Below are 11707 nucleotides of genomic sequence, written 5' to 3'. Positions count from 1 at the left end.
TGACCTATGAAAAGGCAGACGCATAGCTGATGCCATCATTGGAAAACCTTAATTACTCGGGCCAGAGTCTAAAAATGCAAACGGTTTTCGTCGCCGTATGGTCGCCAAAAGGGGGCTCATTATTACAGGCGTTCGTGGCGAAGACCCCGGAGACTAGGACGAGAATCTCGACAGGCTGCGTCAGTCGGAAGGAAAAATGGAATCAAACTCTTCAATACTCGCTTTAATCTAACTTTTTTTATTCAGTATTGATGATCGTTGAATCCAAATGAATTCGACCCAGTTGAATTGATACCGGCCGAAAAAACTGTCCCAAGTTCTGACTTCAATCCTTGACAAGTGAATGTTAAAGCTGAACAAGCGGTATTACCCGCTTCACAATGAAATAAGAGCATTTACAAGAAGAGGGAATTGAATAATACGCTATTTCGAAAATGATTCATCTAAAGAAATTATTTCTTCAGCGTGACCGATAGCATTATAAGTCCAGTGAACGATTTGTCCTGGATATTGAGAAAAAGCGGGAATGTTTTTTCCAGCCAGCTCAGTGCCCGCCTTGGACAACAAAAGATGCGATATGTTAGTTCTAAAACAGATGTCAGGGAACAGACTGACGTGTTTGTCTCTTTTCATTCTTGATTCAGTTCGTGTACTTGCATCTGTGTGTAACAACCTGCAAACGTTTTTCTGTGCAGGTTGAACCAAACGAAATCTTGGAAGCCGCAACACTGAAGCTAATTTAATTATTACCCACAAGCCGCCAGGTTTATCAACTCAAAGGAGGTATTTTTTTATTCTCCTCTCCTTTTTCTTAACTTATAACATGAAGGACGTTTTAGTTCAGACTATTTCATCAAAAGTTTTGAACCTCGACGAAATTTTGCCAAATTTGGAAAAAAAAATACATATGTTGTCGGTCAAATCCGGGCTTAGGCTGATGCCGGTTTGTTCCTGCAGGTGAAATTTACCTAGGTTGAATATCTACTCTACTTAGGTTAAAGCAGCTATCAACCCCCAAAAAGTATTGAAACTGGCCTATTCCTTCCCACAAGCTCTTTCTTTATGCATCTCGTCACATCTTCTTACTGTTTCGTATCATCTTACACACTTATCCGTTCCGTCTCAACATTACAACACAGTAAGGGAACAAAGAACACACGGTGCTATTTACTTGCCGGTACTCGAATTCGGACGGCCTCTAGGCCCCAGTTGTTCTAGGGGGTGGATATCGCTATCCACTGAATAACTCAGTTAATTTGGCTTGTGTCTATCCGGTGGATAGCGCTAGCGTTATCCATCACCTTTTGAACAACATGGCGAGGCCATGGGCCGGTTGCTAGAAACCTGGTTAGCTGTAACCGGCGTTAAATACCATGGAAACTGACCTATAGGTTCTGATACCTCTCAACCAACGGTTAGCGCTAACCAGGTTTCGAGCAACCGGCCCCAGATCTATAGCCCTGTGTCTTCATTACACTACAACATCGAAACGCTTTCCATCATACGGAAAGGAGAGAAGAGCAAAACGAAGAAGAAGAAGAAGAAGAAGAAATCGAAGAACCCTTTCTTCAACTAGGAATTATGCGTCTTTACAACTTAGTATATCCTCCCATACGGCCCTCATGCATGCACAGGAATTATAAGCTACAGTAAATGTTGATTTCTTGTGAGGCTGAGAAACCGAAGCAATCGGAGAACAACTCTCGGAGCAGGGGGGGACTGAATAGATACAAACTCAGGCCACTTTCGGAAACAAAGGAAGTGGTTGGTTTAAAAAATATCTGATTTTCCCATTGCAGACATGCGGCAAGCCTCAGCTGTGTTTTTAGCCGTGATGACAGTTGTATTGATCAACTGCGATGCTTACCACAGGGTTTGTTATTACACCAACTGGGCACAGTATCGACCCCAGGTTGTCAAGTTCATCCCAAAGGATATCGATTCTTTCCTCTGCACTCATCTCATATACTCCTTTGCCAAAATCGATTCACAGAACAAGGTAAACATAACTTTAAAGCGATTTATTCGTTACTGAACGATAAACTGTTCCCTTTATTGCCGTGAATTGAACTTTGCTAGAAATAACGGCCTCATACTGATCAAATAGCAAAACTGTTTCTAAAACTAGTGACGAGGCCTGGGACGGTGTCGAAACTCCCAGTTTGAGTTATGACCAATAGTTATAATTCAAGAGGAAAACATGATCAAAACACCTCTTTCAGAATTCCGCGGGATAATATCTTCGCTTTTGTGAAGTGGGTTTCATAGCCGCGCGATCTGGCTAAATATTGCTGATTTCCCTGGAAGCTGAGGGCGCACACTTCGTCGGTCTATCTTGTTTTGAACAAGCCGTCTTAAATCAGCTTTTCTTGGTTCCTCCATTTATTCCAGATCTCTATGTTCGAGTGGAATGATGACGAGATGTATGTTAAGTTTAATGATCTGAAAAAACAGAATCCTGCATTAAAGACACTTCTGGCTGTAGGTGGATGGAACCACGAGAGCGGGGACGTCAGTCCGTTTTCTCGTATGGTTAGCACTGCGGCAAACAGAAAAGCTTTTATTGAGTCTGTCATCAGGTAAGCAGGTTTCAGTTTACATAGCAACTGACTTAGCATCACGTTTTCGAGAAGATAAGACCCATGAATCTCTCTTATTCTGGCTTGGATCTCGCCTTTGGAAAGTATATTGGCTCGTTATTTGTTGATAATATTCACTGACAAAAAAGACTTAAACTGGAATAATATTTTTACCTCTTTGGTTTAAGGGGCTGAGGTTAGAATTTAAAGTTAGTATTCGTTAGGGTTTGGGGTTAGGGTAAAAAGTTTGGGTGACGGACTACATACTACTTTGTAGTCTGGCCAGTAGATATCATAAGACTCTTCGTTTAGTTTCTTGAAACAGTACAAGTTTGATGGACTTGACCTTGACTGGGAGTACCCAGGAAATCGCGGAAACTCTCCTCCAGGAGATAAAAGTCTTTTCACTGTCCTTTGCCAAGAATTATTGACAGCTTTCAAGAAGGAAGCAGCGCGGAGCGGGAAACCGCGTCTCTTGCTGACAGCAGCCGTGGCAGCTGGCCAATCAACAATTGAAAAGGCTTACGAAGTCAGTCAATTGGCGGGAATTCTCGATTTTATCAACCTTATGACGTATGATCTTCGTGGAAGCTGGGATCCGGAGAATGGACACCACACTGCACTTATGGGCTCCCCTGGGGACAATCGAACGGTTTTGAATTCGGTCCGGTATTGGAGGGATGAGGTAATTTATTTATTAGAAAAAACTATCATACCCTCTTCACTTCGCACCAAGAAAGTACTAAAAGTCTTCTATTAGTCACCCAGTTCGGTGGAGCTTCAACATTTTCAAGCTGGCTAGTGTTTTGAGAAAATTGGCCCTTTCCATACGTCTTGATTCTGCCTTGATTCAGCTCGTTCGACCCCAGAACGGCAACAGAGCGGCGTTTGAAACATTTCAGTCCGGCAGATTGAAGTAAGTTTGGCATGAATGCTGAGCACGGCAGACTCTGTCATGCTGCACGGAAACAACTCTATTTAGTTTCGAAAACCATACTATTGTTGTGCTAAATGTATACATTAATTGCTTTTAGTTGGCTTTTTGGAAGTCCAAAATCTTGAATTCCAAAATTTTGAATTCAGGATTTTGGCAGTTCAAAATCATGAATTCAGGATTTTGGAAACTTAACTCTAACTCTACGACATAACTCTATGAAAATAACTCTAAGAATAGCTGACCCCCTACGATCTCATATTTAATGAGCAAAAACAACAGCTTTGCACGCTCTGCACTGCACGCTCTGCACGTGCAATTTTTTATTCTTGTACATTTATTTCACGTTTTCGGCAAATCTGCGACGTGAAATGACCAATTCGCAAGTTTTACGGAGAGCGTGAACACAAGGCAGCGAATTTGAATTTTCTGTCGTAGCTTCAACACCGCAACTCCTAATTTAGTTCCTGGAAAGTTGCGCTAGTTTCTAAAAGTTAGGCAAACCAACATAATGACGAAAAGATTAATAAATCTGACCTTGCAATTTTAAATGACGTTTTCGTTACCGACGTGTCGTAGTTCTTAAACTCCGTGTAATTAGTATTTGGGGGTGGGGGGGGGGGGGGAGGGGGGGCGTTGTCGTTGCGCGGTTGTTTCGTTTCTTAAACTCCCAACTATCTCCTTTTGCACAGGGTATGCCGTGTCAGAAGATTGTTTTAGGCCTTGCTACATATGGAAGAGCATTCAAACTCAAAGACCTTAATAACCACGGACTGGGAGCTCCGGCCAGAGGACAAGCCGACCCTGGGATGTACACGAAAGAATCGGGGTTTCTGTCATACTACGAGATATGTAAAATGGGACTGACAGTGGTACAGCATAACGCAGTGAAAGCCCCGTACGGATACAAAGGTGACCAGTGGGTGGGATATGATGATGAAGACAGTTTGAAACAGAAAGTTAAGTCGGTCATCAAGGAGAACAATTTACTGGGTGCTATGTTCTGGGCTCTCGATTTGGACGACTTCAAGGGAACTTTCTGCGGTCAAGGAAGGTAGCCAGCTAAGTAGACGTGTTGCTGACAAAAAAAAAATCGAATTATTTTATTTTTATTGGTTCCGTGCACCTGGTTTTACCTCAATCACTATTCCTCTTAGTTGCTTTGGAGTAAGTCATTCCACCATGTTTAATTTGCCAAAATCTTAGACATCATATCAAACACAAAGACTTCCTCTTTTTTTCGCCACTTGCTCCCTGCGCCGATCCGTTTGCCCACTAGTACTGTTTCATCATAGGGCGTCTTTAAAGTCGTCGTTGCTCAAGGTCCTTAATTTTCCCACCCCAGCAGTCAACATCGCACCCTGCGAGCAGAGCCTCCCTTTGTCTTTTTCTTTACTGAGGAGAAGAAAAGGAGGTTCTGCCTGAATCGCGTCAACTCTTTGAAGCCGCCGCAGCGCGATCTTCCAGACTAGTCAATCTTGTTTTCTCTTGTCAAACCGGTTTTTTCCGGCGCGAGCATCCTTTTAGTTATAAAACCGATGGTTATAATTGAACCCGCTGTACAGTGAAAAACCAAGATGGCGCGAGATCTGGCATATTAGGCTTGGGTTCGAGACTTTATCCCTTATCCATACTTGAATCATGCAGAGTCTTTCTCGAGAACACCAAAATCAAGCAAGAGAAAAAAAAGAAAATGCTCTGCCAGCAGGGTGTCAATATCGTTCAGCATCGTTCAACAAAATCGAACGAATGTTGAAACAAATGTTAAAGCCGTTTGCTCGGGCCTTATGACTACAGATTTTTTGTGCGTCGCCGCTGTTATAACTGTTTGAACTCTGTTTCAAACGGAGCTCAACTATGATTCTAAAGGGACGATCTAGTCCAATTTTGAAGGAGCGCGGCCCGACAAGTGGTTAGGGCACTTGCCTTGAGATCCCGGGATCTCGGGTTCAAGACACGTTCTGACCACTCGTTGAATTTGTTCCTGGTAGTCCCTGGTTCAACTTCTCAGCTGCACTTTTAAAGAGCCAACTAGCTTGCCTCCGGCCAGTTGGGATTCTTAACAGTTGTTGTTGTTGAATGTTCTGTTCTGCCGTGATTGTGTTCCATTGGCCCTGAAAAGCCCCTAGGGGAAAGTGGCCAATCAAGTATGTATTGTATTGTTGTAGTTCTAGCCCTGAAGCACAAGGAGCTCACAAGAAAACCAGCCGCTTGTCGGATGTCAAAATTGGGCGTGCATTTAATTATGTGCATTTCTAGACATACGTGGCTTAAAGTGGCACTAATCAATTAATTAATCAATGAATTTAAGAGAGTTAAATAAGAACTTTTGACTTTTTTGGGGAAAAGTGTGTCAAAGTGGGATTTCAACTTGTCAGTAACATCATTCGGAGCATGATGTAAAACAGTGCCTTTATCTCTGGGCTACACCTACCCTTCTCAGACCCTTCTGCCACCTAAATGTATCACCTATAATACCAAACTGAATTACATTTTCCCTTCAGTTATCCCCTGATAAATGCAGTCAAGAACGCCTTGGGGGCTGGACCAGATTCCGGCATGTCAACACCCGAGCCTCCACTCCCACCAAGTACTAGTTCATCCCCTCCGGTAACATCTTCGCCTCCTTCTGGAAATTGTCAGGCTATTGGATCTTGGCAAGAGGTCGCAGGAATGGACCAGTGGTGTGCTGAAAACTGTAAAATGGGTCATTGTCCACCGAACATGTGCAAATGTAATTAAGAAAGGACAGCTTCAAACGTGATTCAGCAACATGAAGAGGCACGTCATAAGTTGTAGCTCCAACGTGTGAATCGTTATCAAATAAAAACAGTTACGGCCACGATACTTCTGAATTTGTATTATTTCAAGAATGAGCAAGATAAGAGTGTTGTTATGGCTTGGGTGGGCTCCCAAGCACAGTCACAAATGAGTCTATTTTTTAAAGTGCTACCATGATCAAAAAATCATTTTCTTTTTTTCTTTAGAGTTCGAAAGCGTGTTCGCTTAACACCTGACTGGTAAAATTTTGAGCTTTGATTTTTATCCAAAGGCTGTTTATTTTGAGTGTAAAGTTTGGATTCACCGTCCTCCATTACTCACGTTCAAAACTGACCGATTGGACCTCAGAGGGTTGGATCTGGTATTGTAAATAGTCGTGCGTCTTTAACATGAGCCATTGGTTCGGGAGATTTGGCAACCTCTCCCTACGTTCGCGACTTTAAATAAAGTTACCTTACCTTACCTTAAAAGTAACGTCATTTACTCACTAGCTTAAAATTTCAGGGTGTAAACGCAACTTATTATGTATGCAAAAAGTCTGAAAGCCCGAAACTCCTGTGCTGCATATTAATTCAACCGCGTACACACGCATTGCATTCTTAAATAGCTCTCTCAAGATTTTAAAGTTAGTAATGGCGGATTAATAAATAACAAAATTCCAGTTAAAATAAAATCAAAACTTAAAACTTGGGTCACTTATTGTTAAGTTAACATAGTTTTGAAATCCAAAGAAAAAGAAGAATTGTTTTTTGATTGCAATAGCACTTTAAGAATACCCGTTACCGCGAAAATCAGTTGTCATATCCCTGAAAAAAAAAAAAAAAACATGACAGAAGCAGTCACGCGTGACATGGCTTCTTCTGATTGGTTAAAGTTGGCGGCCCTTTGTTTGTTTCGCGCGCAAAGTGTATCTAAAAATAAATCCATTTGTGACTGTGCTGCTGCAAGGCCGCAAAGTGATCATAGATTAACACTCTTATCTAATTCACTCCTGATCGTTTCCGTGTTTTTAATCCCCAGCGACGATTCTTTGTTCACGTTTGAATACATCTTAAGTGCTGTTTACTTGGTGAAAGAAAGACCCCAGCATTAGAAGATTCATCCTTACGGGATACGTTTACTATGTTCTAAGGACTTCCAAGGGGGGTTCTGATGTCACTTTGTCGCTCATTTTCCAGCCCACCTGTCGCCTATTTGGCTAGAGACAGAATGTCGCTGTCGTTTTTTCGCTACAATACAATTGTCGCTGTCGCTTTTTCGCTAGAATACAAATGTTCGCTAAACGTGCTTAATTTTTGCGTCCAGTAATTAATAATGTAATATCATATAAAAGGAAACGAACCACGGAGGTGTTTATACGGTCATCGAAATACGTTTTAATCAAGCAACAATTAAGTCCTCGCATTATTAATTATTAATCGCTGTCATTGCTAGACACTGCTTAAGCTTAAATACAAGGAAGACCGTCAAAACCCTCTCAGTAATTATTAGTCAGTAATTACTGGTAAACAGCTTCAGACAACTTACCTTTCCTTTCTTTCCCCTTGTGGCCCTTTTTGTCCTTCCTTTTGCTTTTCTTGAGAATGCTGTGACTGCTGTGCGGTTTTTTTAAAAATGTTTTTCCATTTCACGTACTCCACGCGGTTAACAAAAAGCGCCAGAAAAGCCGTACAGACCCGCTAAAAGTCACCGAATTACAGAGAATTGTGACTGACATGACTACGTGTCGACCTTTGCACCACAAAAGGTAATAAGAGACATGAGACGCTCACTGCAGAACAAGTGCGTAGTGTTGAATGATGGTTTGTTTAATACATGTATATCTTAATTTGCACAAGAAATATACATGTAGCAACACCAACAGAAGAGAAGATTTAGCAGCCTGCAGAGCAGGCGTTGTTTTGCAGGCGGACGCTTGTTCAAGATCTAAAGTTCGTAATGGGCCGCCATTTTCAAAGCACATACTGTCCTCCTCTCACTGAGTGCAATTTTTTTGACTGGCCCCAGGCCTCTGTTAGTCTTGCTAAGACGTCGGCCAATAATTCTTTAATACCAAAACAAAAATACGCCTGCTTTGCAGGCTGAAGATTTAGAGTCATGCTGGCCTGGTCGGTCATGTCGTTGTCGAAATAACAAAGTGAAAAGATGTCGCTTTGTCGAAGTTAAAAATGTATTGTCGCTGTCGCCAATTGTCACTTTTTCCCCGTCAGGTTCTGTCAGTTGTCAATGTTCTGGAACAAGATTGTCGCTACTTTTTTGCAATTTTGGAGCGATGTCACTTGTCGCCAAGAACCCTTGGAAGGCCTCTGTAAGGTTCAGGTGCAAAATGTTATAGTTGGCGCTTGCCAGAGGTAAGATTTTCTTAGTCGATAGAGGGAAGATTGAATTGTAATGCTAGTATTAAGAGACCAAGCACCATGTGAACTACTTCCACTCAATCGATCCTTGTACTTCCAGCTGTATATCTAGGGATACGAAGACAAACATGGTAGCTTTTGAGCGTTTAGCAACTTCGTTTTGTCAATTGTACATAGCTGACTGAAATTTCCAGAGATACCACGTAGTACTTTCATTTGATCGGTATAGAACGTTTACAATAAGCGGGCTTAATTGTTTCTGATCCAATCCAGTGGGACTTTGCATAAGCTGCGTCCTGGCCCAAAATCTTATGATCTTTGCACCACATGCAGTCACTTTAGGAGCTTAAGCCGACTCAGGAATTCTCGGCTGGACGTCTCCTGACGGTGTAGATATCCATCAACAAAGGCTAAAAACATAACACAAAAGGTGTTTCGTATTCAGAAAAGTGTTAAAGCATTCAGGATCGATCAGATTGTACTGTGAACTTACGTTAAGCAGAAAAAAGTAGTTAATTTTTTATTGAATGACCATATTTAGGGGCGAGATGAATTTTGTGGGGAACACAAATCTATTTCAGTTCGTTTGCGCGTATCGACAGTGGCGGTTAGTGCTGGGACACGGAACCATTTTTCGTTCTCTAGGATTTATGGATTAACGCTCTCACCCGGGGAAAAATGGTACAGGTCGCCGTCGTCTCTCGCCGACCAGCACTACTTCGACGCTCCTCGCCGCTGGTGAGCGAGAAGACCTCTGGCATCCAGGGTAAAATGTTAGCCAATTTGTGGAAGGAAAGTTTTTTCAGCTCTTTCGAAAAGAGATTTGTCGCCTTCAAGTGGGTAATTTTTTACGGGAAAATGGTGATCACGTTCCGAAATTCGGCGGGTCTACTCTGCAGATCCAGCAGATCGCAGATCGCAGGTCACAGGTTGCAGTCATTGTTTCACCAACACAGAAAGTATCCTAAACATTCTTAAAAGCTAACCTTAGGCATAAAAACTTTTGTTTAGGCCTAACTAGGCCCAAGGTTAGCTTTTAAGAATGTTTAGGATACTTTCTGTATTGGTGAAACAATGACCTGCAACCTGTGACCTGCGACCTGCGACCTGCGACCTGCAGATTAGACTCGCCGTCCGAAATCCTGGTAAAAACGTGGACGAAGCTTACGGAATAACTTTGGTTGGCCTCTGTGGGGGGATTAATTGAGCAGTCTTCGTCTGAATGTCATGGATTTCTGTATTCATGTTTTCAAACGAGTTATGGAGGCAGTAAACAATATTGACGTCGGGGAATTCGGCGCTGGAAGCCTTCCCGGTATACAGGCTCACGCTCAAACGTTGAGGTAAAATAATTGCTGTTAGGTTCAATTTCATGATATCAGGATATCATGATAGCAGGAAATTGATAAGTCTGTGATTAACATTGAATGTGCCTCCCTGTGACATGCTGGGAAATCAATTAGCCCGGAATGAAATTTTACACAGCTACAATTGGGCATTCTAAATTTCCCACTTCCTCAGTTATCGAGTTCCATAAGTATAAAATTTAAAAATGGTTTGCTTTAAAATCAGAAAAGAACCAATTCATCGTTGCTGTTGAGAAAATTGTATGGCAGGCAAACAAGTTATATCTCGGTAGCAATACACCAATACATCACTAACGTTTCATGTTTAACCGGAGAATTATGTTCGAAGGTGTAATAGCTGTTGAGTTTTATTTCTCAGTTATCGAGTTCCATGGGTATATAACTTAAAAATGGATTGCTTTAAAATCAGAAAAGAACCAATTCACCGTTGCTGTTGAGAAAAGTGTATGCCAGGCAAAACAAGTTATATCTCGGTAGCCTGAAAGTTAAGAAATAATTTGCCTGTGTTTAAATTAACAAATACACCAATACATCACTAACGTTTCATGTTTAACCGGAGAATTAGGGAAGCAGATGTTCGAAGGTGTAATAGCTGTTAAGTTTTATTCCTCAGTTGTCGAGTTATAAACTTAAAAATGGATTGCTTTAAAATCAGAAAAGAACCAATTTACCGTTGCTGTTGAGAAAAGTGTATGCCAGGCAAAACAAGTTATATCTCGGTAGCCTGAAAGTTAACTGACGAAATAATTTGCCTGTGTTTAAATTAACAAATATACCAATACATCACTAACGTTTCATGTTTAACCGGAGAATTAGGGAAGCAGATGTTCGAAGGTGTAATAGCTGTTGAGTTTTATTCCTCAGTTATCGAGTTCCATAAGTATAAAACTTAAAAATGGATTGCTTTAAAATCAGAAAAGACCCAATTCACCGTTGCTGTTGAGAAAAGTGTATGCTGGGCAAAACAAGTTGCATCTCGGTAGCCTGACAGTTAAGAAATAATTTGCCTGTGTTTAAATATTAACAAATACACCAATACATCACTAACGTTTCATGTTTAACCGGAGAATTAGGGAAGCAGATGTTCGAAGGTGTAATAGTTGTTGAGTTTTATTCCTCAGTTATCGAGTTCCATGGGTATAAAACTTAAAAATGGATTGCTTTAAAATCAGAAAATAACCAATTCACCGTTGCTGTTGAGAAAAGTGTATGCCGGGAAAAATAAGTTGCATCTCGGTAGCCTGAAGGTTAAGATATAATTTGCCTGTGTTTAAATTAATTTGAAATAAAGAGAATAAAGAAATAATTTTCCATTTTTCTATTGCATGATGCTGGCCGTTGTAAACCGTGTTTTAGAAAATATTTCAGATTGATTTACTGTGCCTCTGGACTATTTTGACACATCACTCAAAATTAATTTAAAGTAATTTGAGTTATTTGTCGTCATTAAAACTTTATGACGAAGTCGGCCCAACAAATGTGTCGAGATTAACACCTCTCTCTCCCTCTCTCGCGCTGCCTTTTTAGTGTGAGTATTGTTACAACTCCCACTGACATTTTGGTACTTTTTTTTTACCTAAACAGCGGGGACCCACATTCCTGACCCAAGTTAAGCTCCTCATGGAAAATTTGTTTTGTCTCCCATGTTCTTCCTTTTTAGCTTTTTGATGAATGTTTACCCGCAATTTT

General features: G+C 41.2%; 1 protein-coding gene across 2 annotated transcripts in view; it reads left to right on the top strand.

Annotated features, from left to right (window-relative positions):
• LOC138015425 (chitinase-3-like protein 1) overlaps positions 1–6355 on the top strand; it is a 6832-nt gene extending 477 nt beyond the window's left edge. Inside the window, exons 2-7 of one of the 2 annotated variants that reach the window (XM_068862478.1) lie at positions 696–783; positions 1800–1999; positions 2392–2579; positions 2892–3264; positions 4206–4567; positions 6018–6355. In XM_068862478.1, coding sequence (XP_068718579.1) covers positions 1802–1999; positions 2392–2579; positions 2892–3264; positions 4206–4567; positions 6018–6255 — 1359 coding nt within the window. In that variant the 5' untranslated portion in view covers positions 696–783; positions 1800–1801 and the 3' untranslated portion in view covers positions 6256–6355. Of the gene's footprint in view, positions 1–346; positions 784–1799; positions 2000–2391; positions 2580–2891; positions 3265–4205; positions 4568–6017 lie in introns of those variants that run through there. The other variant, XM_068862477.1, reaches the window with a different exon arrangement.
• Positions 6356–11707: the final 5352 nt, after the last annotated feature.

The sequence above is a fragment of the Montipora capricornis genome, chromosome 9 (assembly GCF_036669925.1).
Source record: "Montipora capricornis isolate CH-2021 chromosome 9, ASM3666992v2, whole genome shotgun sequence".
Classification (NCBI taxonomy): Eukaryota; Metazoa; Cnidaria; class Anthozoa; order Scleractinia; family Acroporidae; genus Montipora; species Montipora capricornis.
This window is presented reverse-complemented; position numbering and strand designations above follow the sequence as displayed.